Source organism: Protomyctophum parallelum, assembly GCF_964188405.1.
Source record: "Protomyctophum parallelum genome assembly, chromosome: 4".
NCBI classification, from domain to species: domain Eukaryota; kingdom Metazoa; phylum Chordata; class Actinopteri; order Myctophiformes; family Myctophidae; genus Protomyctophum; species Protomyctophum parallelum.
Genome location: NC_139700.1, coordinates 6,971,130 through 6,997,101, shown reverse-complemented (window position 1 = coordinate 6,997,101; position 25,972 = coordinate 6,971,130). Strand labels below are relative to the sequence as shown.

General features: G+C 41.4%; 1 protein-coding gene across 1 annotated transcript; it reads left to right on the top strand.

Moving 5' to 3' along the window:
* The first annotated feature begins 1,742 nt into the window (after positions 1-1,742).
* Positions 1,743-24,779, top strand: parvaa (parvin, alpha a). Its single transcript, XM_083763300.1, has 13 exons — positions 1,743-2,007; positions 9,314-9,403; positions 9,828-9,898; positions 10,311-10,413; positions 10,849-10,989; positions 14,128-14,243; positions 14,480-14,538; positions 17,434-17,453; positions 17,551-17,612; positions 17,802-17,870; positions 17,987-18,088; positions 20,824-20,896; positions 23,129-24,779. The coding sequence occupies exons 1-13, from the start codon at positions 1,866-1,868 to the stop codon at positions 23,203-23,205; spliced, it is 1,125 nt and encodes a 374-aa protein (XP_083619426.1). The 5' UTR covers positions 1,743-1,865; the 3' UTR covers positions 23,206-24,779.
* The last annotated feature ends 1,193 nt before the right edge of the window (positions 24,780-25,972 follow it).

Below are 25,972 nucleotides of genomic sequence, written 5' to 3'. Positions count from 1 at the left end.
ATTGTGAGAATGGACTAGTTATGAATGCAAAATATATAATATCTAATAAATTATATGTTCGCATGTGTTTTACAAGTTGTGTATGTTTGGTTTTGCTGACAATGTTGCAAATGGAGATTTCTTTAATAAAAACTGAACTGAAAACTGATTTGGTTGAATCTTCTTTTAACCCATTCTGACGGGCACCCGTTTTGCTATCAGCATCATGTTATGCTTTAGCTATTGAAAAATAGCAGATCTACAAGCTCATATCGCGCCACCGAGTGGCGCGATACGAGCTTGTAGGTCTGCTATTTTTGAAAAATCGAAGAGCGACTGACATTTCTAGAATCTGATCTCAGGTCAGAATGGGGTTAATCAGACCAGTGTGTGTCCAGTGGAAACCTCGTATGAATCTGATCTCAGGTCAGAATGGGTTAATCACCTATTACAGTGGTAACCAAATTAACCCTTATAGATCTTTAACGCTTGAGATTATAAATGCTCTCAAGAGTTCTGTATTACTTAATTTACAATAAATCTACACAATTATAGAATGTAGAATAATTGTTATTTTGATCAACGACAACGTTTGCCTGGTACCACATCAATACAGCATGGAATTGTGGACACAATCTTACCAAGACAACAAAATATTTATTTATTTTTGTTTTGGGACTGAGCGGTTATTTTTGGTAAGTGACACTTGTAGTGTTGTACTATTGAGTGATTGATTGATTGATCAGTTCATCCCAAAATTTCTATCAATGACACAGCCCATGAAGGCTGAAGCCTGGACTTTTTATTTATTTTTACCCGGGTGGCTGTTCATCAAATTATTAAATTATTGGCTCAGGAATGCAACAAAAACATCTCCTTGGATTCAAGGCTTCATTCATGGCCCATATGGGACCTTCATAAGTTGATGGTCATTTTTGGGGTGAACTTTATTTAACACTGCTATTTGAAACTGTTAAAAAGGGACACATTTTCTCAAAAATCCTTGACTCGAAAATGTCTAAATCTGATGAGCTCCTTTCTAGTGGTGTAAAGTAACTATAGTACATTTACTCTCAAATACTGTACCTAAGTACATTTTGAGGTACTTTTACTTTACTGGAGTATTTCCAATACTTTATGGTAAATGGTAAATGGTGCATTTATATAGTGCCTTTATCCAAGGCGCTTTACAGATATTGTGCATTACATTCACCCATTCATACACCGATGGCAGCGGAAACCATGCAAGGCACCAACTAGCACATCGGGAGCAATTAGGGGTTCAGTGTCTTGCTCAAGGACACTTCGACAGTAACTCTGGGGGAGCCCGGGTTCGAACTGGCAACCTTACGGTTGCCATCCAGGCACTGAGCCACCGCATATAATTATATAGTGGACTTTATATAGCCCACTACATCTCAGAGGCAAATATTATACTTTTACTCAACTACAATTTATGAAAACTATAGTTACTATAGTTACTTTTAAGATTTTTAACCACTCAGCCATTTGAAAATAGCCGATCTTCAAGCTCACATAAAAAAAAAACTGCCAAATACTTTCTACTTTTGGTACTTTTTAAGTACAATATGATACCAATACTTTTGCTCAAGTAAATGTTGAATACCAGACTTTTACTTAGTTGTAAAAGTATGTGAGTAAATGTGAGTACTTTTTCCACCACTGCTTTCCCTGCCCTCCTCCAGAGGGGCGGGGCCATGATACAACACAGCACTGTGACTCCAGAAAAAAAATCACTGGAATTCCGTTTCCGCTTTTAGGGAGTGGACAGGGATTTCGCCACGGCCAAATAACTTTTTTTGTGGTGGATCAACGCAAGAGAAGTTTTTCCTGTACATTTTTTACCTCTTTGGATTAACCGGACAATGATGGCTTCCTCGCCGCAGAAATCACCGTCTTCTCCAAAGTCTCCCAGCACGCCGAAGTCGCCTTCTTCCAGAAAGAAAGATGATTCGTTTCTGGGAAAACTTGGTGGAACTTTGGCAAGGAGGAAAAAAGCCAAAGAAGGTAAATGGAGTTTATATCTTCAGATAACTGGACAAAAAAAACTATCCAAACATCTGTGAACTTTTATTAAACGTGGCTTAACTGTGACATAGAATCTGTTAACAGTGTCAAGTTTAAAAATCTTACCGAGAGGGAAATATGCACTAGCTATTGCACTGCCACTGTGCAACGCTGATTTTCCACGGGCGTGTGGGGGAAAAAAAGTTTGCATAACATTCCAAACTTTCAGACAAAATGACGATTAGTCATCATTTATATAAGTGGAATTCACTAAATGCCGAAATACAGACAGAGTTTGACGCGTACATACAGTAGTCCAGTCCTTTGAGACTTGTGTGGCTACGGGCTATGTGTCTACTACAGTATATCCATGTAGGGTATTGACTCACTACAAAATGTAATAACTGAGGAATGAGACAAGAGTAAACACAGTCTGTCTGCGGCAGTGGGCTGGGCCTAGCAGCTGAACTCATGCCCTTGAGTGCTGCATGCCAAACTAGAAAAAGTGCCCTTCTGGGCACAGGTCTCCACCAGGATAGGAATGTAGGACATTGCAGCTTGCCTTCATCTGGTGGTTGGATAAAAGGGCAACAAAAGTAAATGAACTTTGGAAGCCAATCTTAATCAATCAGGATGGAGTCTGAGAAATCTGAAAGACCGGTTTCGTTGAATGGCTCTAGAGAGACTGTGTACCAATTTGCGTGATGTTTGGACAAAATCTGTAGGTGTACTGTGCAAAAACTTGTTTTGCACAAAGCGGCCTCCTGGTGGCGCTATAACAGGCCTTTCTGGAAAGTTTGGGGCAGAGGTTCATCGTTGGCATCCAGGGAGTGTGTGTGCAAAATTTGGCATCGACCGGGTTAACGGTGGCCGAGATTAGCTGCTCACGGACACACACACACACACACACACACACACACACGGACGGACGGACGGACGGAGTGCAAAACATACTCTCCCCCATGCCTTCGGCCTGGTGGAGACAATAACAACTTTATTGGACTGCCTGTGCCATATAATATATATGTAATAGTGCTAACAAAGAGATCATACCAAATATGAATATCTTGTTCCCATTTTGATTTGCAGCCATCATAACAAGGTCTGCTTTCTGGATTGTTCTTGACATTTCATTGTTATTGGCCAGGTTGTTATCATTGAATGAGCAAGCCTGGGTGGAGATTGGATGATTAGTTTGCGTCATCCGCGGAGGCTGCTCAACAGCTGAGCCCCTTTTTGATGTTTTATTCCCACACACACACACACACACACACACACACACACACACACACACACACACACACACACACACACACACACACACCGTGTGGGAAGGATGTCTTGTCTGTATTGTGTGTCCTATGACTTGATGGAAAAGCCAGGGCTGCTCCCTCCTGTGTCAACCGTTGATTAAATTTGAGTCTGTGACGTTTATGACCATGGCTGCTAATGCACAGGAGAGGAGCTAAGGAGAGGAGAGAGTGAGGCCATAACCTTGGACGAGAGAGAGGAGAAGAGAGAGAGAGTGAGATGGCGGGGAGGAGAAGGTCAACTGAAGGGGAAGGGATGAATGAACATGAGCTCGGCAGCAGAAGCCATTTAGCTAATAAAGACTACTGCATCACAATTCCCTATAGCCTTGATGGATAACAACACAGCCAGTCAGCCATGAGGATATAACAATAGTTTTTGTGCTTGTGTGACGGCCGGGACTCGATTAGCCAATACTTGGGACAGATAAACAATACATAAACACAGAGCATATTATTGAATTATTTTATTATTCTGTGATAGAACAACAGAGAGGGGGGACGGGGGACAAAAAGCTAGTTTGGTTGCATTCTATCTATGCTCTTCTGAGGATGATGAGCAGCAGCGGGACAGAAGGCTGGTGCAGTTAGCCAGGGTTAGGAGGCTGGAGGCTGGGGGATGAAGAGACACAGAGATGGGCTGTGGATCATTCTGCCTTCCAGGTAGGACAAAGCACAACAAGTCTGTACACAGAAAGGTGATACATTCGTTTTGGGTTCATCATTATAGTTTATTTTTATTTGGTTTTGACATATTGCTTTCTAATTCAGTTAGTTAATTTAGTTCGTTTTTAGAGCAGGTTTGTTAGTTTTTATTTGGTTTTTACTTTATTGGTTTAATGTTCGTTTTAGTTTTTTCGTCCCTTTTCAATTCTGCACCTGACGCATAAATCAGGTGCATGATTGAAAAGTGCATGATTAAGTATTGTGTAATACAAATGTCAAGAAAAGATAGCATAGCATTTTAAAAAAGAATATTCAGTTACAGATTAAGCTTATATATAAATTGACAAAATGTCTATCAGTTTCATTTTACCATCTCAAGAGTTCAATTAATGTTAACTGTAGAAGACTATTGCTATTTAGATCAACGTTGTCTCTCCTATTAGTCAGGGAATATTATCAGAAAAATGTCCAATCTTAGAATATATCCCTGGCTTAAAGGGACACTTCACCCTTTTTGCAAAAATATATATGTTAATGACGTTTAGAACACCTTCCTGAGGGTCTTTATGTGTGTGATATGTGGTTTTAGATATTTTAGATTTTGTGTCTCTGATGTCATGGACACTGGGCTCACTTCCTTCCTGGACTACAATTCCCATAATGCTTTGGTGCTCTGCTCATCCTTGTGCATAGGGGGAGGGCTGTCTTACTGAGACAACATGTAGTCCAGGAAGTAAGTGAGCCCAGTGTCCATGACATCAGAGACACTGGGCTCGCCTATATCTCTTCTACGTCTGAGCATAGACATGGTAACGCCCCGCCTGCCTCTGATTGGCCTACCGACACTGCCGGCCTTACCAGAGTTTCCTCCGAGGTGGAAGATACATGCTGGATAGTACGATATAATACAAGAGAATGACACCTTGGCACGCGTGGCAGTAACTTATTTTTGTAGAAGAGGCAAACTAATATTGTTTATGCCGTTGGCCTGTTTATTTGTATACATGTGTAAACTTGAAACATTATTGTACTGTAAAAAGGCAAAGGTCGACTGGCTCGGGATTCTAACCCGCGACATGCCGTGCGGGGGTCACGAGACATGGCCAAAGCATTTCCGGGGGTCCCTTTTATTTAGTTTTAGTTTTTTGAACAATCGGGCTTTCATATCATATGGGTGCTTTAATGGAAATTGCTCTCAGGAACAGCTCAACTGATTTAGTCCTCATCGTGATGTCATCAATGTCACCCCACTTTGTATAATTCCTCCTCTTCTTCAGTCTTCAGTTCCAAATTTGCATTTCCACTTTGTTTACAATGTCCGCCATCGTTGATTTTCCAAGCTGGCATGGAATGGAAACAAACAAGCCTGGTTTGATCTAGCGTCAGTATTATAATGCCTCAAATATTAAATAATCTGCATATCAGCACCCCCACCACCTCAGGACATTGTGGTATTGCAGCTAAAACTGCTTTCAAAGTCCAGAAAGAAATGACAAGTGGTGATTGAGGCTCAAACCATTAGAAATAACTTTGAGGGACATAGACAATATTATATATATATATATTAAAATCTGTTTTAATAAAATGCATGTTATTTCTACTTTAAAACCGGTTCGATTTTTTTTGTGCTGATTCCTGTAGATTTGTGTCAAAGATATGTTATTGGTTAAAAACTCTTATGTCAGACTACTGTTCATAGACTATAGTTCCGCATTCAACACTATTGTACCATCTAAATTAGTGTTGAAAGAAACTCAGTGGACTTGGTGTGGGCAGCTCCATTTGTAACTGGCTATTTGATTTTCTGACAGGCAGGCCTCAGTGTGTACGCATAGGAGAGAGATGCTCATCCACAATTCTCACCAGAACCGGTGCGCCCCAAGGCTGCTGCCTCAGTCCTCTGTTGTACAGTTTGTTTACGTTTGATTGTGTCGCCAGATGTGGGAATGACGGCATAATTAAATTTGCGGATGATACCACAGCGATCGGATTAATAACCGACGGTGATGAGAGGGCCTATAGGAGGGAGATAGAAGATCTAACTCTATTGTGCGATAACAACAACCTCTCACTTAACACCAATAAGACCAAAGAAATCATTGAAGACTTTAGGAAGTCCAAAGGTATCCACACCCCCATTTCCATCAAAGGGTCATCTGTCGACAATCGACATAGTTGATAACTTTAAATTCCTGGACATACACATCACAGACACATTCACATGGTCACTCAACACCGAGTACATCCTCAAGAAGGCACAGCAGCGACTACTTTCTGAGGCGCCTTACATTTTTTGGCTTAACCCATTTAGTCCTGACGTCGAAATAAAAAAAACGTTGGCTCTGAAAGAATATATATTCAAAGATTTGTGCCAAATTTTTAAAAAAATTCAAAAATAGCAGACCTACAAGCTCGTAGCGGATCGTAGAGGACCGTTAAAACAGCAGCTAAAATCATCGGCAGCACAGAACTACCCAGTCTCCACAACATCTACACCACTCGTTGTATGAAAAAAGCCCACAGCATCATTAAAGACACCAGCCATCCCGCAAATACCCTGTTCAAACCACTCCCTTCCAAAAAAACGCTACCAGAGCATCAAATCTCGCACCACCCGTCTCAGTAACGGTTTCTTCCCCCAGGCAGTCAGGCTGCTGAACAGCTGACCTTGAACTGTATTGCACTGTATTGTCACTGTATTTTCTTAATAATTGAGAATTATTTTGTTAATTGGTTAAAAGTCAAACTTTTCAATAAGATTTTTTTTTTTTTGCTTGCAGTAAAAGTTACCAGTAATAACACCCACTAGGAAAAGGCTCTGGGTTGGAACTTGGAAGTGTTCATAACCTCGTGTTGGAGGAGATATTGGATTTATTTTACGTGTCCTTGCGGTGTTGATTAACCCATTCTGACCTGAGATCAGATTCATACGAGGTTTCCGCCGGACACACACTGGTCTGATGAACCCATTCTGACCTGAGATCAGATTCTAAAAATGTCAGTCGTTCTTCGATTTTTTTCAAAAATAGCAGACCTACAAGCTCGTATCGCGCCACTCGGTGGCGCGATATGAGCTTGTAGATCTGCTATTTTTCAATAGCTAAAGCACGACATGATGCCAACACCAAAATGGGTGCCCGGTCAGAATGGGTTAAAGGGATGTTACCCTGGAGACGGCAGAGAATGTGCTGATTTCTAATGATCAAATCTCCTCGGGTATCTTGACACACTATGAATGGCATGCTGGGGGGACTCTACAAATCTTGATGGGAAGCAACAGTAGTCTTTTCTGGGGTGATATAAGACGGCCCAATAGAAGCTCGGATAAGTGTGTTTTAAGGATTTGTTGGAAGAAAATCTGGAAGAAAATCTATGAAACTACTTTTGAAAATTGTCCGGCAATTAATTTAGTTAGCAAGCTGTCTTGTTGTGTTCCATTAACTGTCTGCACATGGAGGCACCGGGTCTCAAGATGATTGGCCTATTAAGTATGGCATTATAAAAAGTCAGATTCGGCATCCTTGTTCCGTCCACGACGCTGTGTTTATGAAACTAGATTTTAAAATCACCATTGTGTTTGTTTGTGACTGTGTGCAACCTTTACCTGTGTAGTTGGGGTTGGAGTGACTGTTCACACGGCCATGTTGCATCACAGACTGTGCTATACCTGTGTCCATCCGTACATTTGTTTGTTGTGTGTGCGTGCTACAGAGCTTCATCTAATGCGATTCTGTTGTACATAGAATTGTACTGTGAAGCTGTTTTACACAAAGTAAGTAGCAGCCACTGAAAACAATGCTGTTGGTGTATAGCATATACCAATATCCAGGTCCAAGGGTTGCCACTAACGGTTGCCCCGGCTACCCGTGGCAAGTAAATAAATAAATAAATAATGTATCTTAAAATTGTTTTACAAGCGCAAATGTTAACGGTCATTGTCTCCACCAGGCCGAAGGCATGGGGGGGAGAGTATGTTTTGCACTCCGTCCGTCCGTGTGTCCGTCCGTCCGTGTGTGTGTGTGTGTGTGTCCGTCCGTCCGTGAGCAGCTAATCTCGGCCACCGTTAACCCGGTCGATGCCAAATTTTGCACACACACTCCCTGGATGCCAACGATGAACCTCTGCCCCAAACTTTCCAGAACGGCCTGTTATAGCGCCACCAGGAGGCCGCTTTGTGCAAAACAAGTTTTTGCACAGTACACCTACAGATTTTGTCCAAACATCACGCAAATTGGTACACAGTCTCTCTAGAGCCATTCAACGAAACCGGTCTTTCACATTTCTCAGACTCCATCCTGATTGGTTAAGATTGGCTTCCAAAGTTCACAGGAGTGCTCAGTTTCAAACAAAATGCTGCAAATCATGAACACATCGCGTGATTTCCGTGAAATTGTGCACCCACATTCCCACTAGGCCGAGGACGAAATGCCACATGAACAATTTCAACTCAGCCTCAAGGTGGCGCTATAACTGGCCGAAAAGTGTTTTTACCTCTAACTGCACGGATCTGTGGATAACTTTGTATGCCAACTCCCTAGAGGCCAAGGAAAAACCTTTGCCTGGAATTTTTCACATCTGCTCTTTATAGCGCCACCAGGAGGCCGACATGTGTAAAACACATTTTCTATTATTACTCCTTCAGATTTTATCCAAATTTCACGCAAATCGGTACACATCATCTCCATAGTCATGTGATCAAGACAGCTTTGTTTGATTTATCATATTCCATCCTGATTGGCCACGATTGGCTCCTACAGTTTTCAGGAGTAGCCCGCTTTGTACAAATCGCCACAACTCCTCAACGCAGCGTCCGATTGCGATGAAACTGTGCACGCATATTCCCACTAGGCTGAGGAAGAAATGCCACTTATCCTGGTGGAGACCTGTGCCCAGAAGGGCACTTTTTCTAGTTCTATAATGGAAAATGTACTTTTTGGGACCTTACTGTCAACCCCTGCGAGATCATGTCATGTGCAAAATGTACATTTGATGATACTCTCTTTGATTTCATGAGTCTGTTATTCTCTTTGCTCTTTTTTTAATATATATTTTTAACACTTTATTTTGATTTTTATTGATGAATAAATGAAAAAACATGTGTACATTTTGTTGTATGCGACATGTTTTGCTCTCTTTTTTGCCCTCTTTATTTTCCTTAAATCGTTTTTATGTTTTATTTTATATCTTTATTTTTGTCTATGCTGCTGCATTGTAAAGTAAAGTAAAGTAAAATAAGTTTTACTCTTATGTACCTGTACGGAAGATGTAACAAAGTACAATCTTGATTGAACCTAATACAACGTCTGTATCCCCTTCCCTCCCCCTCTCAGTATCGGAGCTTCAGGAGGAAGGCATGAATGCCATCAATCTTCCTCTCAGTCCGTCCCACTATGAGCTGGACCCTGAAGACACCATGCTTGGTGAGTGTTCTTACTAACAGCACCTGTTGAACCCATTCTGACCTGAGATCAGATTCATACGAGGTTTCCGCCGGACACACACTGGTCTGATGAACCCATTCTGACCTGAGATCAGATTCTAGAAATGTCAGTCGTTCTTCGATTTTTCAAAAAATAGCAGACCTACAAGCTCGTATCGCGCCACTCGGTGGCGCGATATGAGCTTGTAGATCTGCTATTTTTCAATAGCTAAAGCATAACATGATGCCGACACCAAAATGGGTGCCCGTTTAGAATGGGTTAATGGTTGGTTTCAATTCAAAGGTAATCTTGTATAACAAAGATTCGCAATAATACTGACATAATTAGCCACTGCTCCTCTCTTACTATTAGTGCCAACAGTCTTACAACATTGATGTTTAGTTTTTGCTGTCTCCTCCACCAGAGGAGAATGAAGTGCGCACCATGGTGGACCCAAACTCCAAGAATGATCGCAAACTACAAGAGCTTATGAAGGTAATGTGTGTGTGTGTGTGTGTGTGAGAGTGTTTGTTAACCAATGCGTTGTGAGCTTGTAGATCTGCTATTTTTGGCAAATCAATTTGTGTAATAAGTGAAATAAGGGCATGCCAAATGTGCTCTTTACATGTCCGCTTTATCAATTTAAAGGGTTTAAGTGGTGCTGAATTTGCAGCTAAACAAAAGCCAATTCATCCTGGTGCTAATCCATACTGCAGATTAAAAGTCACCCGTGGGTCGTGGCTTCCTGTGAGGTTGGGGTTTGGGGAGGGTGTCTGACTCATGGTGTCTAAACTGTTGGTATGAAGTGCTCATTATGCATGAACACATAATTTGTCACTAACAATGACGCTAACGATGCCTTCCCAGTATGACCTTTCTCTCAGTATGACTCCTTCTGCCCACGCAGGTGTTGATCGACTGGATCAACGATTGTCTGGTGGGGGAGAGGATCATTGTGAAGGACCTGGCGGAGGACCTGTTTGATGGACAGGTCCTGCAGAAACTCTTTGGTGAGGAGCTGAGCTGAAAGAGTGCTTTAGATTATTATTATTTATTTTTTTACTTTTTCTGTTTTGTATGCGTCTATGGAGTTAACATTACTAGTCTAATAGACCCCCCGGTGTGGTTATAAATAATATTCAAATATGTATGTATTTTTGGTTTCTTCCTGAAAGCTGAAAGTCTTTGAGTCAAAAGTTCTAATCGAAATATCAAAGACTTTGACTGCAATGTTTGTTTACCATACCTTTTATCATTTTTTTACATGCTCGAACTGTAACCAAATACTGCCGCGGTGCAGGCCGGTGCAAAAAGAAATAATAGCCTGCTGCAAATTGCTCCGTGGTTCTTTTAAACGCCCGTGGTCCGTAAGCTTTCTTGCCGTTTGGTTTTACTTTTGTTCAGAAATTGACAATTTGGTGTGCATGTGTGTGTGTGTTTTCCAGAAAAGCTGGAAGGAGATAAACTAAACGTGGCGGAGGTTACGCAGTCTGAGATCGCCCAGAAGCAGAAGCTGCAGACTGTCCTGGAACGCATCAACGACTCACTCAAACTCTCCACCAGGAGCATCCGCTGGAATGTCGACTGTAAGCCACCAATTACAATACTGATAAGAGCCCAAGCTTACAACCAATCACTCCGTGACGTGTTTGTAGATCAGCTATTTCCGCTATTTAAAAAAATTTGTATAACATTAATGAATGTCAGTAATCTCTTTCGATTTTTCAGTTATTTGTCATATTTGCCCTGTGCATTATTTATTACGAGGCGGCCATTTGTTTTATTCATATATTCCAACGTTCAGTGCCAAAAACAAAATGTAATTGTTAATTGCAATTATTAATGTGGCAACTTAAAGATGGAGTGCCGTGATTTTTTTCCACACTTAAACATGATCATCAGGTGTATTTAGGTGTATATGAGGTATAATTTTTTCAAAAAAGTGTACAGTATTTGTTAAAATGATGGTTTTATGTGGACACACCCACCAGTTCATTAGGTATGCGTGAGTTTAACCATAGCACCACCCACCTAATCCAGTCCCTCCGCCTCCTCCTTTAAGACCACCCACTTGTCCTAGTCCCTCCCCCTCCTTATAAAAGGACAGCCCATGGCTCTGCCCTTTTGTTTACAAAATGGCAAATTGGTGTCTGTAATGTAACAAAAACTCATGTTTTTGTGAATGTTAGAAGTGAACACTTCCAATATTTCTGAGATATCGTATAGGCACCATTATGCACTTATACTGCCACCATCCATGTATAGGCATATAATCCATGCATCCATACCATATCAGATCTGTTTTTTCTGATTTTTTATAATCATTTATTTATTTCCTCCAATTATATTGACCCTATTGTCGCAATCAGCTCAGCTCATCATCCAATTCGATCATAGTTTAACAGCAGAAACAATTAGTTTGATAGATCATTTAGCCTACAATATATTGTAGGCTATTGATTTCCTCCAGCTAAGCACCCTGGCATTAAAACTGTCCTTTATCTGACTGCGTTGAGTTTCAGCAAAAGTCGCCAGATTTAAAGAAACAAGCGGCCAGGTCCACAAAAATAAGTCACAGATATTGCCGTGAATATTTATGAAAACGTTTCAACAACACCAATCCTTTTAACAACATATTAATCTGAGGGTCCTTCACATGAATCATTGGTCAAGTCAACCACATCTCCCCTGAAAGTTACTTATATGAAAACAAGCCCAAGTCGCTTGTAATAGCCAGACATGGCAACATGACATCCAGCGCGACACAACATACTTCTAATTCTTGACTTTACAGCCTCGTATAAGTATTAGGACCTACATACATATTGACTACAACAGCCAACAAGAATGCACACTGTGACACTACACTCTGTATCAAAGCCCGACCACTGTGATTATAAAAGAAACAACCTACTCCTTGAGAACAACAAGAGCAACTATACAGCAGAGCAGGTAGGCTATAAGACTGGTTTGTTGTGGTTTCCTTCCTGAGGACCCGACGTGAACATTTACTTGCTTTCAATCTAACGAAAAACAGTCTGCTCTGCTGTGAACTGGTAATGTGTGAAATGACTGTTTGAAAATCTGCCACACAGTTAGACACACACACAGAGCAGCAAAAGCAAACTGACTGCGCTGTTCAGTTCACACGTGTGTATGTGGCAGGCAGCTCCGCCCACAGAGGTTGTCGTATTTAAAAAATATGTATAGAGGGGGAGGTGCGTGTGTGCGTGCAATATTTTTACGTCACACTATCCGTGTTTACTTCATTGGCCCGTTTGACCGTCAAGGGTTCAGCCTCCAGGAAGAAACCCTAAATACAAAGTTATTACACCATTGGACATAAAAACGACTCCAGGGTGTCTAATAATGTACTGTCACCCCATAGACACATGAAAAGCTGGAAAAATACAAAAATTGTGGCACTCCATCTTTAAATGTGACAGCCCTACTGCTCAGCTGTGTCATATTGATATTAGGGGTCTCAAAAACATTGATTCCTATTAGACTTGCGATTCCCGTTCCACGATTCAAAATATTTTTCTTTTAGATTTTTTTTCTGCTTACAGTTACAGGAGTTTTCACTACATGGTGTTTGTGATATGAAATGTAAGCTTACCCTAATCACAGTAAACATCATGTCTTCAGTCATTTTCAAGTTACTGTAGTCAGTCAGTACTAGTTACTTCAGTTCAGCACAGCTGTATTGTCTTGTAGTATTGAATCGAGAATCATTTTGAATAGAATCGCAGCCCTAATTGATATAGCTTTTATCAGAATGATCAATGCTCTGGCCTGGGCCGTGGCTCAGCGGTCCAGGCACCTTGGCTGGTAATCCAGTCTGGCAGTGTGCCGCCGGTTCGACTCCCGATCACGACGGCCTTTATTGCATGTCACCCCCCCCCCATCTCTCTCCCCATTTCCTGTCAGCCTACTGTCTCTGTCCCTCTATAAGTGATCTATAAGTGATCAATGCTCTGGTCCCAAGTGATTTGGAAGACAATTGTACATCACATAGCATGTTGTGCTATTGAATTACAGGTGCAGTTAAAAAGTATTACATTTGTAATTTAAAGAATTTGCAGATACCCTGGATGCAGCAAAATAACGACATTTTGATGCATGATCCCTCGAGTAAAAAGCGTATGGATTATATGTGGACATGGATTATAATTGATTTCGCTGCTTGTTCTCCTATTAGAGTAGCTTTCCCTTTTGTTTACGCCTTTTATCTTCTTCTGTTAAAAACACTTCATCTGATGTGACCTAATTGGGTCTCCTGACCCAGTGAACATATGAAAGTATTTTGGAAGGCTTTTAGCTTGCTTTCTGTAAAGTGCATCTGATATGGCGCACAATCAAAGACCTGCTTTTTTTTCTTCTTTGTTTGCTATTTGATCTGTGTTTTTTGTCCAGGTTGAGGCTAAGTTGTTTGCAAACTAAAGAACTGACATTTTCTGTTCTCCACTGATGTGCGAGAGGCCTCAGGGGTTGCAAATATATGGAGTGATATGTTTCAACTGAAATTAAATGGCTAATAATAGATCTAATTTAATATTGTTTCATTATTCGTACTACATACAGTACAGCAATTCATCATCTCCGTTAGAAATTGGAAAGTATCCATTTATAGCTGGCTTCAATTCAAACGTTTTCATGAAAGTTTGGGTAATTTTATTTTATATGGATCGTTTAATTTTGTTTCTCCATTTATGTCCGTCTAGCGGTCCACGCTAAGAGTATAGTTGCCATCCTTCACCTGCTGGTGGCGCTGTCGCAACACTTCAGAGCGCCAATCAGATTGCCAGATCATGTGTCCATTCAAGTTGTGGTGGTCCAGGTGGGTGTTACTCTGATTTGGATTGTGTGCGCAGGTTATTGTTCCCGTTGCTGCTAAAGGCCTATTCATACTTTAGGTGATGAGGTGACCACCGGAAAGGTGGTCACCTCATCACCTAAATCTGGAGTATGTATAGGCCTTAATTCAGCTTTGAATTTCTGTGCTCTGCTATAGACATCCTGTTCATTTGAAATAAGTAATACTTTAATACATGAATCCTCCACTCTGGCTTTCAGAAAAGAGAGGGGATCCTTCAGTCTAGACAGATTCAAGAGGAGATCACAGGAAACACGGAGTAAGTAACCGATGAGAGTCAATGATTGGTACGGAACCGAATTACGTGTACTATGTACTATGTATGTGATAATGCACGGCTGGATGTTCTGATATATAAATATAATGGAGGAACTGCACTAGCCTGGCTCCAGCCCCTAAATCGCTAGCCACATTAAAAAATTATGTTCCGGCGATTTAGGGTCTGGTGACGCTCCCGAAGGAGGTCTCAGACTCGGTTGGAAATCCAACCGACCAATCAGCGTCGTTTCAACTCGATGACGTCAAACAACAGTGCCGTCCAGACACAAACAAACATGGCTGCCCCCACTGCGGTAACTCACGACCGTATCAATCTGGCTATTAAATCGACGTATGATAAATAGTTTCTTTGAAGACACGAGAGGTTTTATAAACATCATCATCCGACATATTTTACCGCTTTTGTTTACATACTAGTAGCGCTCGTTGGCTGTGTTTGTTTGGTTAGCAAACGGGTTAGCCATAGCCACATGATTGACACAATGCCATCTGCTTTCCTACTATTCTGATTGGTTGGTATGAACCAATCACCGAAGACTGCCTCTTTGGCAACGCCCATCCCAGAAACGGTTGTAGTAGGGAGGGCGTTCAGACTGAATAATGGAGTGAAACGAAATGAAAATTCAGGCTGAGTGTCAGGCTAGAACTGCACTGCACTCAATGAAGTTTTGAGTTATGTCTTGTTTTTTCTTCTTCAAATCGTTATGGAGAGAATTGCCAAGCAATTCTACTTTTATTTTTTCTTAAGATATTTTTTTGGCTTTTTTCTGCCTTAATTGATCGGTTGAAAGTAGACCGACAGGTAATGGGGAGAGAGATTGTGCGAAGACACACCGCAAAGGCCGTTGGGATCGGGAGTCGAACCCGCGGCACGCCATCAGGCTGGCTCAGCCTAGGACACAAAGAGCCTAGGACACAAAAGTCTGCTTAATCTTAAATTAGCAATTTATTTGAACTCAAACATTTGCTAGATACCAGCCCCTCACCCTAAAATACTATTATTATTTGTTTTTAATTATCGGTTGCATATAGAAATTGTAACTATAGAAGAGATGTGATGTCACTGTTAACTGAGGCATTAATCTTTTTTAACATGCACACACACACGGCACCTTTCTCACTCCAAGGCAGTCCTGCAGGCTGACAGCAGCAGCTGGGGTGATAACGACCAACATACACATACACAAACACACATTTTGTCATGGTAGAATTCTGTTAATAACACACACACACACACACACACACACACACGGTCACAGTGGAAATGTGGTTATTACCATAACACCAGGACCATTGCCCAGGCCTGCCTACCTCTGCCATCAAAGATTACGCTGTGTGTGTGTGTGTGTGTGTGTGTGTGTGTGTGTGTGTGTGTGTGTGTGTGTGTGTGTGTGTGTGTGTGTGTGTGTGTGTGTGTGTGTGTGTGTGTGTGTGTGTGTGTGTGTGTGTGTGTGTGTGTGTGTGTGTGTGTGTGTGTGTGTGTGAGAGACACGTGTGTGTATGAGAGCCCATGCCATGTCTTGCTGGCCTGTCCATTGTGATATGTTGTCCTCTGGGACATTATTTTGACACTGCAGTAATCCTTGTGTTCTACACCAAGTGACCCCTCAAACCAACAGTATTCTTCTCTGTGGCAACATTGTAACAACAAAGACATGCAGTGGGGAACCCGGTGTGGATAGTGGAATCACTCCGCCATCCATTGTATTAATACCCAATTGTGTTTTGCTATCAGAGTAATGTGGCATCGTGTGTGGCTATTCTAACATAACAATTATACCCATGGTAGGGCCTGGTGTCTACGACGTAATTGGAATGCCCAAGGCACACGCACACAGTAAAAACCCCAGTGTTCGTTTAACTCTGAGAGTCACAAATGGATATATATGAACACCGAGGATTTGATCTGTGTGCTGTACAGTGTGTCTATTGTTAATGTTAAGGTATGTTGCATTGCTGGTGCTCATTCTGCGCTGAGACAACCTTTCCATCTATATTAACAAGTGAGAAGTTGTCACGTGGCGCAAGCGAACGAGCCAATGAAAAGATGTGCGCATGAGCGAACTAGCCAATGAAAAGATGTGCGCATGAAAAACAGTTCGCAGAAACAGTTCTAAAGAAAGAGGCAGCGATGGAGCCATAAGTCCATATCCATAAATTCGGGGACATAAATTGCGCAAAATACTGTTAAACATGACGGCATCAGCCTGCTGCATCCTCCTAGCTGTTGTGTGCTAAGCTAAATCATCATACAGAACAGTCAACACGGCATTGACCAGGGTTGCCACATTGACTGAGAGGGAAACAAGCAACCAGGTCTATGAAAATGTTAACAGGCCAGATCAAGTCAGAAAATAAATCTAGAATAAGCAACAATATTGCTGACTGTCAAACATCATTGTCCAATGTTGTTTTACAGCAGTGGTTCTCAAACATTTTCATTTTTAGGCTATGAAAAGTGTGCCCTGGGACAAAAAAGGTTGAGTTAAGTGATCTACCAAAAGGTAGATCACGATCTACCAGTAACGTCAGATCAGGGGTTTTGTCGGCCAGCGCCAAAAATGCTCCCCGGCAGAATAATCGGAGCAAATACCGGGCAGTGTATATGAGCCATAACGTGTTGACTACACTACACTACACTAATAAGGACACATAATAATAACTAATAACCCATCCGTTACTACATGTGGAGTCAACTCCCGCAATTTCCTTCTTCCCATAGTGCGCGGCAAAGTAACTCAACATTCCTCTGTGGTTATCTGAATGCTTTTCTGGATTGTTGTTTATACGTTGGTTTTAAAATGTCAAATTTAGCAAACATCACTTTCTGGGTCTTATTTCTCTTTCCGCCCCCAATCTCTCCTCCATCTCTTAGGGCGTTCTCTGGGAGGCATGGTATGTTTTGAATTTCTTTCTTACATTTTAGTTTTTCAAACCATTTTATGTTTGTTAGGTTTTTGTGACCGTTTATCGTCTTATTTCTTCTCTTTAGAACGTGACGCTTTTGACACTTTGTTTGACCATGCGCCAGACAAGTTGAATGTCGTCAAAAAGGTATTGTGTGTGTGTGTGTGTGTGTGTGTGTGTGTGTGAGCGCGCGCGCGCAGCACACATGTATATGACAATGCGTGAGAATGCTATTTCTCTTCATGTAAGTGGTATGTAATTGTATAATGTTAATATTGTGTCACTGTGCACATGTCTAGTCTGTCTGTGACAGAGCTGTCCTTCATGTCTCCTCAGACACTGATTACGTTTGTGAACAAACATCTGAACAAGCTCAACCTAGAGGTGTCTGAACTAGACACACAGGTAGGTCACACATCCTGCACATACAGGAAAATAAAAACATAAACGTCACGTTTATAACCAAATGAATGAAAGTTTATAACCAAATGAAGTAAAGTTTAGCTGTGATGCTCTTTCAGTTCGCTGACGGTGTGTACCTGGTGTTACTGATGGGCCTGCTGGAGGGATACTTCGTCCCTCTCTACAACTTCTTCCTCACACCAGAAAACTTTGACCAAAAGGTAGTACTTTGTTTGGGCTTTTTTAACCCATTCTGACCTGAGATCAGATTCATACGAGGTTTCCACTGGACACACACTGGTCTGATTAATCTCTTGCATTGAATACTGATAACGTGCTAAAGAAAAGCCCCTTACTTTCCCAGCTTTTGTAAAGCCGTCAATCAACTGGCAAGGTTGATTTCCGTTTTATTTTTGCTCCATCAATCACATCAATAACATTTCCCACGCAGATGGAGTGGGAATTGAACCAACCTGAATGCCATAGCATATGATATTTTTGTAATGAATTAAACTGCTTCGTAATCGTAAATAGCAGTGTTGGCATAACTTAGAGGTTTTTGCCTGCATCAATCATCAACAATAGCCTATTTAAGTTTCTCTCTCTCTCTCTCTCTCTCTCTCTCTCTCATATATGACTTTTCACTTTGATTCCCTTGTGTTGGTTCATGAGTCATCTCTACACAGCTGCTGCTGTCCGTGAGTGGGAAATGGGGAAAAGGTTCATCTCACTCGATTTCTGGGGGAACTCTTAATTTCTCCAGCGCCCTGTTAATTCTGAACACATTGATCTCTGATAATACAGTCCTTTGTGATACACTCCTTGGATATTTTTATAAACCCGGGTTCATACAACATCTTAGAACAGGGAGAGCTGAGTTCAGTTCCTTTTTAGGTCCAGCTGTCATAAATCATGGCTCGTTGAACGGAACGGAATGGAACACATGACAAAATGGTCCGCTTGCACACTGGGTACATGGCTCATTAAATAATATCACAATGGTCCTCGTGTAGGGACACGCCGGAAACAGGACCTTGGTCCATCTGTGTTTTCTGACTTGTAGTTGTAAGAAACACTATCTTAAATCAATACTCCATTTTGAAGAAGCCTGAAGCACTCAAGAGAGCCAGTACTCTTACAATGAGTGGACTGATAAATGCCATCCATTGTCCCCAGAGTCAATTCTGTGCACAGCCATCCCTTTCTCTCCATCGGCCTCTGTAGTACTATGGTATTCTGAACAGGCGGTCTGCAGGGACGCCACAGAAACCTTGTGTTTGGGTCCTGTCCAGTGGACTTTGCCAGCTTGAGGGAGCAGAATGGGCATCAGTACTACAGTGCACACAATGCACGGACGGACACACACACACACACACACACACACACACACACACACACACACACACACACACACACACACACACACACACACACACACACACACACACACACATGCAAAGAGACTTGGCCAGATAGGACAGGCAATAGCCCCACAGCATCTGTAATCTCCTATTGCACAGGGAAATGTTGGAGTGGCTCTGGGGTTTAACTCTATTACTCTGTGTGTGTGTGTGAGAGTATAAGGGCCTAGGGGGGCTATTGATGATAGGGTGGGGGTAGGGTAGGGGGTACAATGAATGTAGCAGAACAGCACTCGTCCACTGGTTTGATATCTTGGTTGAGTTCTGTTTAGTTGAGTGACACACACTCCTCTCTTCCATTTTTACTGTATTAGGCATACAGTAGTATCCACTCCATTAACCCATTCTGACCTGAGATCAGATTCATACGAGGTTTCCACTGGACACACACTGGTCTGATTAACGCATTCTGACCTGAGATCAGATTCTAAAAATGTCAGTCGCTCTTCGATTTTTCAAAAATAGCAGACCTACAAGCTCGTATCGCGCCACTCGGTGGCGCGATATGAGCTTGTAGATCTGCTATTTTTCAATAGCTAAAGCATGACATGATGCCAACACCAAAATGGGTGCCCGTTCAGAATGGGTTAATGTCAGTGGGTCACGGACCCATTTGGGGTCTCGACTCAATCCAATTTTCTTTTCCTACATAGAAAAAATGTAAGAAATTCCACAAATAAAACAATTTAATAATTAAGAAGTATAGGAAAATAGCTGATCCACTACTTTTGAAGCATGTGGTTGTCGTAGCATTGTATAGATTATTTTGCATGGGTGGTAACATTTTATCAGGTTAGAGTTTCACGAAATGCATCCAAGCAACTCGCTACAGGTATACCCTTAAATGTGAAGGAGTCGTGCGTCTTGCCTGCTACATGCTAGACACGGAGGAGTGGATTTATCAAGCTAAAAATGGCATCCTGTTCCAAAAGCATGGCTGTTACCCAGCCACACATTTCACCAGCGTTACACATTATAGGTCTCTGAAGAAGAAAAAAAAGGGTTCGGCATGCAATGATTTGAAAAATCATTTCTCTTCAGAGCGTATCTACGTGAGGGAACCGACTGCTTTTACAGAGATGGCTTAGTACCATCTTGTACTAAAAATGGTTTAGAAATCTCAGCTGTCAGGTTTTATAAGTGATACATACAAAGTGCAACAAAGCTTTTGATAAACGAGGCGGCAGAGTGTTTGTGCAGCTGCTGAAGGCTTATGGCCTTACAGTACAGAACTGTGCTATGTTTGCCCACATAGGAAGCCCTGGTAGATGGATTGAATTGACCCTGAGCGTGGGCTTTATCGACCCATTCTCACATTCTCTTATCACTGTGGAATTGACTGTGTACCCATGTGATTGTACCTGTACACCTGTGTGTGTGTGTGTGTGTGTGTGTGTGTGTGTGTGTGTGTGTGTGTGTGTGTGTGTGTGTGTGTGTACTTTTGTGTGCAAACATTTCAAATGCGTGTGTAGTTTGTGTACATTACCTTGCTTGCTTATTTATTGTACTTAACAGCCTTGTCTGCCTCTCTCCAGGTCCACAACGTGTCCTTCTCCTTTGAGCTGATGCAGGATGGTGGCTTGGAGAAACCCAAACCCCGGCCTGAGGGTAAGAAATACTATTCTTTCCTTTTTCTTTTTCTTTTTTTTGGTGTACCATTTCTCCCTTTTTAGTATATATTGTAGGCTTATTGGGCGGCGCTGAGCTAGAATATGTAATCCTACCAAAGACATGACCAGCGTACCGTAGGTCATGAGCCAGATATGATTATATCCTATACCTTCAGCAAGCCTCGGATGCGCATGTGCGGATTTCTTCAGTTGATCATCCGTTTATACACATATATTATTAAGAGTAGGACGTTTCAAATGTGGCACATTTCTGCTTATTACATGATTCAAAATCTACGTCCATATGTGGTATTGTACAGGTCCAGCCTATGTTAACCATACACAAAAAAAGATGATTGAGGGTGGTGAGGTTGTACATTTTTCCTGCCTAAAATGGCATGCCAGAAATTGGTATGCCAGGTTGGAAGTATTTTTCAGCTTGAAGTAGTAATCGTAGGAACAATGGTAGCCAAAATCAACTTCTGTATGAGGCTCTGGCTAAAAACTACCTGAGATACGGTATAAAGGTGCGTAAGCATAGCAGAAGATGTGTACTGTGCATGATGTACATGACTTACTAGTATACAAGGTGTGGTGTAAGTTGAGATAAGTGACCACTGAAAAGGTTTACATCTTATTCAGAAACAAGGAATAAAGGTCCCAATCCAAATGTTCCATTAAAGTGCAGCTTCAGTCCACGATGAACACTTAAAAACAAAGCGCTAACAATCGCTATAGGACTTAGCTAGAGCAAGAGAATAATCAGATGGGAACAGTTGGCCTTTGTTGGGTTAAATATGTTTGTATTGTATTACTGGCGTAACCTCACCACTACAGTTTGTATTGTGTTGACCGGGATGCCCCAGGGGTCTGTCCTTGGCACCCTCCTTTTTTTTACTTTACACCAAATCTCTTTGCTGACAACAGCCACTCTGCAAGCTCACACCGCATCGCTTTGTGAGCTTGTAGATCAGCTATTTCTGCCAACATTTCACCTGAATGCTTGTCTATTTTGACATGCACAGAATAGTGACGGTAGGGTTTATGTGGTTGGTTACTTGTGCTTGTACTTAGCATACGGTTTAACTTAATTCTCACAGATGTGCAGCACCTCGGCTTTGGAATCGGATGATGGATAATTCATAAAATGTCACAGTATTGTAAACACGGCAAACACAAGTTCTCAACACTGTGTTCTCAAGTTTCCTCTATCCTAGTCTAGAGGATATGAGATGTAAAGTTTGTACGAAGGACAATGCTGGTAGGTAGCAGGTTCCCCAGGTTCTATGTTCTCCACCCCGCAAAAAGGTTCTTTGTTCCCAGCTTACAACAATAAACCTAACCGTAAAGCCTAACCCTAAGGTAAGTGGGGAACATGGGGCTGACCCCACAACGGGAAGTGCATAAACGGGTGAGCATGTATGCCCAACTCGCATCGTTCTCGACTTACATCGGTCCAGAGTAGGCCTGGTGCCCTTTTATAAATCAGTGAATCATTGATTGTAATGTGTAACTTTATTAGTACGGGGTGCGCACGCTTTTCCGACACACCAAAGGTCCGAAGCGCGGGGACATGCGATGCGAAAATGCGATGGTCCGACATCATGCGCTGCTCCCGTGCTTGCGGTTATTGTTAGGTTAGGGATTGAGGTTTCGGATCAATAGTATGTCGGAACTAAAGCCTGTACCCATTAGTACTGGGGTAATGGATACTGCACTGGGTACTCCAACAAAATGTACAGCAAGTACTCTGACAACAGGTACAACGGGTATAACCGGGTGGGGCACGCATTCCCAACTTGCATTGTCCCCACATGGTTCGGTACTTGAGTGGACCCCTCGAAAGGTGCTCTATAAATAAAATGTACTTACTTACTTACCCTGAGTAGCGGTCTAGTATTCCAAAAACCGCAAGAAGTGCATTCTTAAATGGAAGTTAACACATTGGGACATGAACATGTTTAAACGGAAGTTAACACATTGTGACATGAACATGTCTAATGAAGAACTTGGAGGGACCCGGACAAAATGATCTGTCCACGGTCCTACGGGACCTACATTTTAGGGACATTCCGTGACTCTAGATTGCTAGTGTTGCAGACAAGACGAGATCTACGTACTAACTTCCTGCCATCATGCTTAATTTATATTCTAATGGTCCGCTTATTTTGGCGAGCGTCATACAATGAATTATGAATAGGGCTTAGGTCTGTCATCCTTTCTTTTTCAGATATTGTGAACTGTGACCTAAAGTCGACACTTCGCGTTCTCTACAACCTCTTCACCAGATACAGGAACGTGGAGTAAATGCCACATGTTGCCAGGGTGAAATGTTACACATTCTTAAGCTTCTTAATCACAAAATGTCTTTTTTTTTCACTCCTTCAGTTTTATATGGAAAAAAAAACATTGCTTTTTTGTACCTAATTACTTGCATCAAAAGGACCCTTAGTCTTTGTTGGGTTATCCATCCAAGAATGTTCAGTTATTTTGACTGCCAAGCCATTTTTTGTGTGTGTACATTTGAACTGTGTTGTATTTCCTACATGTTTGTGTGCTCTCTGTACTGTACCTTAAACATTTCCATGCTGCAGAAATCATGTATAAACTAGTGACATAATTTATAATCTCTAAAGCTAAATGGTAAGTAATGTTAATTAAAGTTTTTGTTACCAAAGTCATTAATTGTTTTGTTAATTGGTAGTTATCATTTCATTCTTTTTTCTTTCCTTTTTTTACCCTGCATTAATGTTGCTAGGATCTATCCTTGAATCTTTTTATCCAATAAAAAAATATATATATTTGTATTTATTGTACATTTGGATATGCTTGTTCAATCGTTTCATACGGTAAATTATTTGAATTTCTCTCTGCCTGTTTCCGGTCATTCACAAGTGCCTTTTTTTTAAATGTGCATTACTGTACCAAGCACCCGCCAACTTGTTTTTGTAAAGTGACTGCATGTTCTCTTTTTACCACTGGCTCCTCTGGGATCCCATTGTAATTCCGACGGTACATTAGTCCGACAACGTGGCGTTGCGTGTGGTTAGGGTTGTGGACAGGGTTCGTAATGTGGCGAGGTGGCCCGGCTCCTCACTCTTCATTTCCGGCGGCGGTTCTCAAGCCCTTTCATGTGTCACGACCCCCAAATTGTGTGTATTAGGCTTCGGGAACCCTATCAGAAAATATTTTGTGCCAGGGACCCTCATACCAGATTTGTGTTGTGTAAAAATGTTTTAGTTAGAAAATAGCAGATCTACAAGCTCACAACATGTCGCAATATGGCGTGCTGTGAGCTTGTAGATCAGCTATTTCAAAATAGCTGATGGTTTAACTGATTTTGATGCCAGAAGGTCTGGCTTTTTTTATGACAGAAGGTCTGGCTTTTTTTTTATGACGCAATTTTGGGTGATTGGTGGGATGGCCGACACAACTAATTGTGCAGGGTACCTCCCATGGAAGGCCTTTGAGGATCCCTGGCTGGGGGTCCTCTGAGCCCACTTTGAGAACCACTGATTTATGGCATATAAAAGTTTTGTCTGAACTAATAGATGTTTTGACATAATCTCCAGTGATGTACAAAATTACAGAAAAAAGCTTTCTACATTCCACAATAGTAATTATGAAATTAAATAAATATTGTAATTCCCTAAAAAAAAATATTGATATAATACATACTGTACATAAAGAGTACATTCTCTGGTATTGTGTGAATAACTAAATATTATACAGTAGTACTTAATTCTTACCTATCTAGAAGACATGTATGTTGCATTTTGTACTGAAAATGTGTTGGGTGAGCTTTCACAACCATGTATCGTTTTAAAGGTTTGCTACAACCATTCTATATGTATTATTCAATAAAATGTTCAATCAATGAATGTGATTTTTTTCCCCCTTTTAAAACCCCTTTCTTGTATAAATTGAAAGGTGTAGAAAGGTGTTATTATGTGGAAGTGTTATGACTTGTATATAAGTGTATTATTAATTATACACAAGCATTAGAGTCCCAATGTACACAGCACACGCATGTGCAATGCAAGACCACCTGGTTTTCTAGCTTCGGCTCACTAACCACTCATTTATATTGAATTCAAGGTTGGCACTGATGGGAAGTATCATGAATCATATTCAGTATTAAGCATGCACATTTTAGGGAGTGGATATTCTCTGAGCCATTATTAATCACTTTCAACTTGGCCTCCCTATATTCGGCATGCCATCGCCGTAAAAAAAAAAAAAAACTCTACAATCTCACAACACACTGCATTGCGTGGGAACAAGGGAAGGAAAACAATGTGTGTAATTGTGAACGGCATGCCTGGCTAAATGCATGAAAAGTAGACGTACCAATATATTTCGTGCCGAGTAACAGCATCTGCTGAGGCTTGACCATTCAGATCTCATGTCAGTGGCAACACATCCTCAGGGATCAGCAATTACATTAGGATCATTTCCCCGGCCGTTCTGTCGCCCAGGGAACGATTCAGCTGCTCTACTTCTTACCTCGTTATATATTATTATCGCATTATTGTTACATTGTCATTCTGCACGGAGGTCATGTGAGGAGACCGTGCTGCTTCTGTACATTCCTCTGATTGAATGGCATATACGCCACAGTAATGGAACCGTGTCTCGTCCATGGACGGGAAAGCCTTTTTAGATTTATTTTGATCTATTATCATAACTCTTAACTACAATCTGGACCCAGAAGTTACAGAATGGCCATAAAGCTATTCAGACCAGGATACATTTCAAGCTATCTGAACCAAATGCGCCATAGATCTTTTCTGAGCTCGGATAATGCAATTTGCCTGCAAACTTCCATTCCAGCCATTTATTCATTTCTCCTGTGAATGTGGTTTATTTTCTGTTTGGAATGGTCACTTCAAGTAGAAATGTGTTGTCGGAATGGTGTGTGTTATTGTTACCGTTACTTGAACCTACTGTGTACATCACATTTGCACATACATAACATAAACCTAAACTACTATTGTCTTACAAAGTAAATCTAACCCAAATCAAGAGGCTATAATAATGCAATCACTTTTATTCAACTCATGCATGAAGCTGT

Excerpts from the sequence above, each read along its gene's own strand:
- parvaa (XM_083763300.1), top strand. The coding sequence starts at position 1,866 with ATGATGGCTTCCTCGCCGCAGAAATCACCGTCTTCTCCAAAGTCTCCC. Across the intron at positions 9,899-10,310 it reads AACTACAAGAGCTTATGAAG|GTGTTGATCGACTGGATCAA; the intron begins GTAATGTGTGTG and ends CTGCCCACGCAG. Across the intron at positions 10,414-10,848 it reads GGTCCTGCAGAAACTCTTTG|AAAAGCTGGAAGGAGATAAA; the intron begins GTGAGGAGCTGA and ends TGTGTTTTCCAG.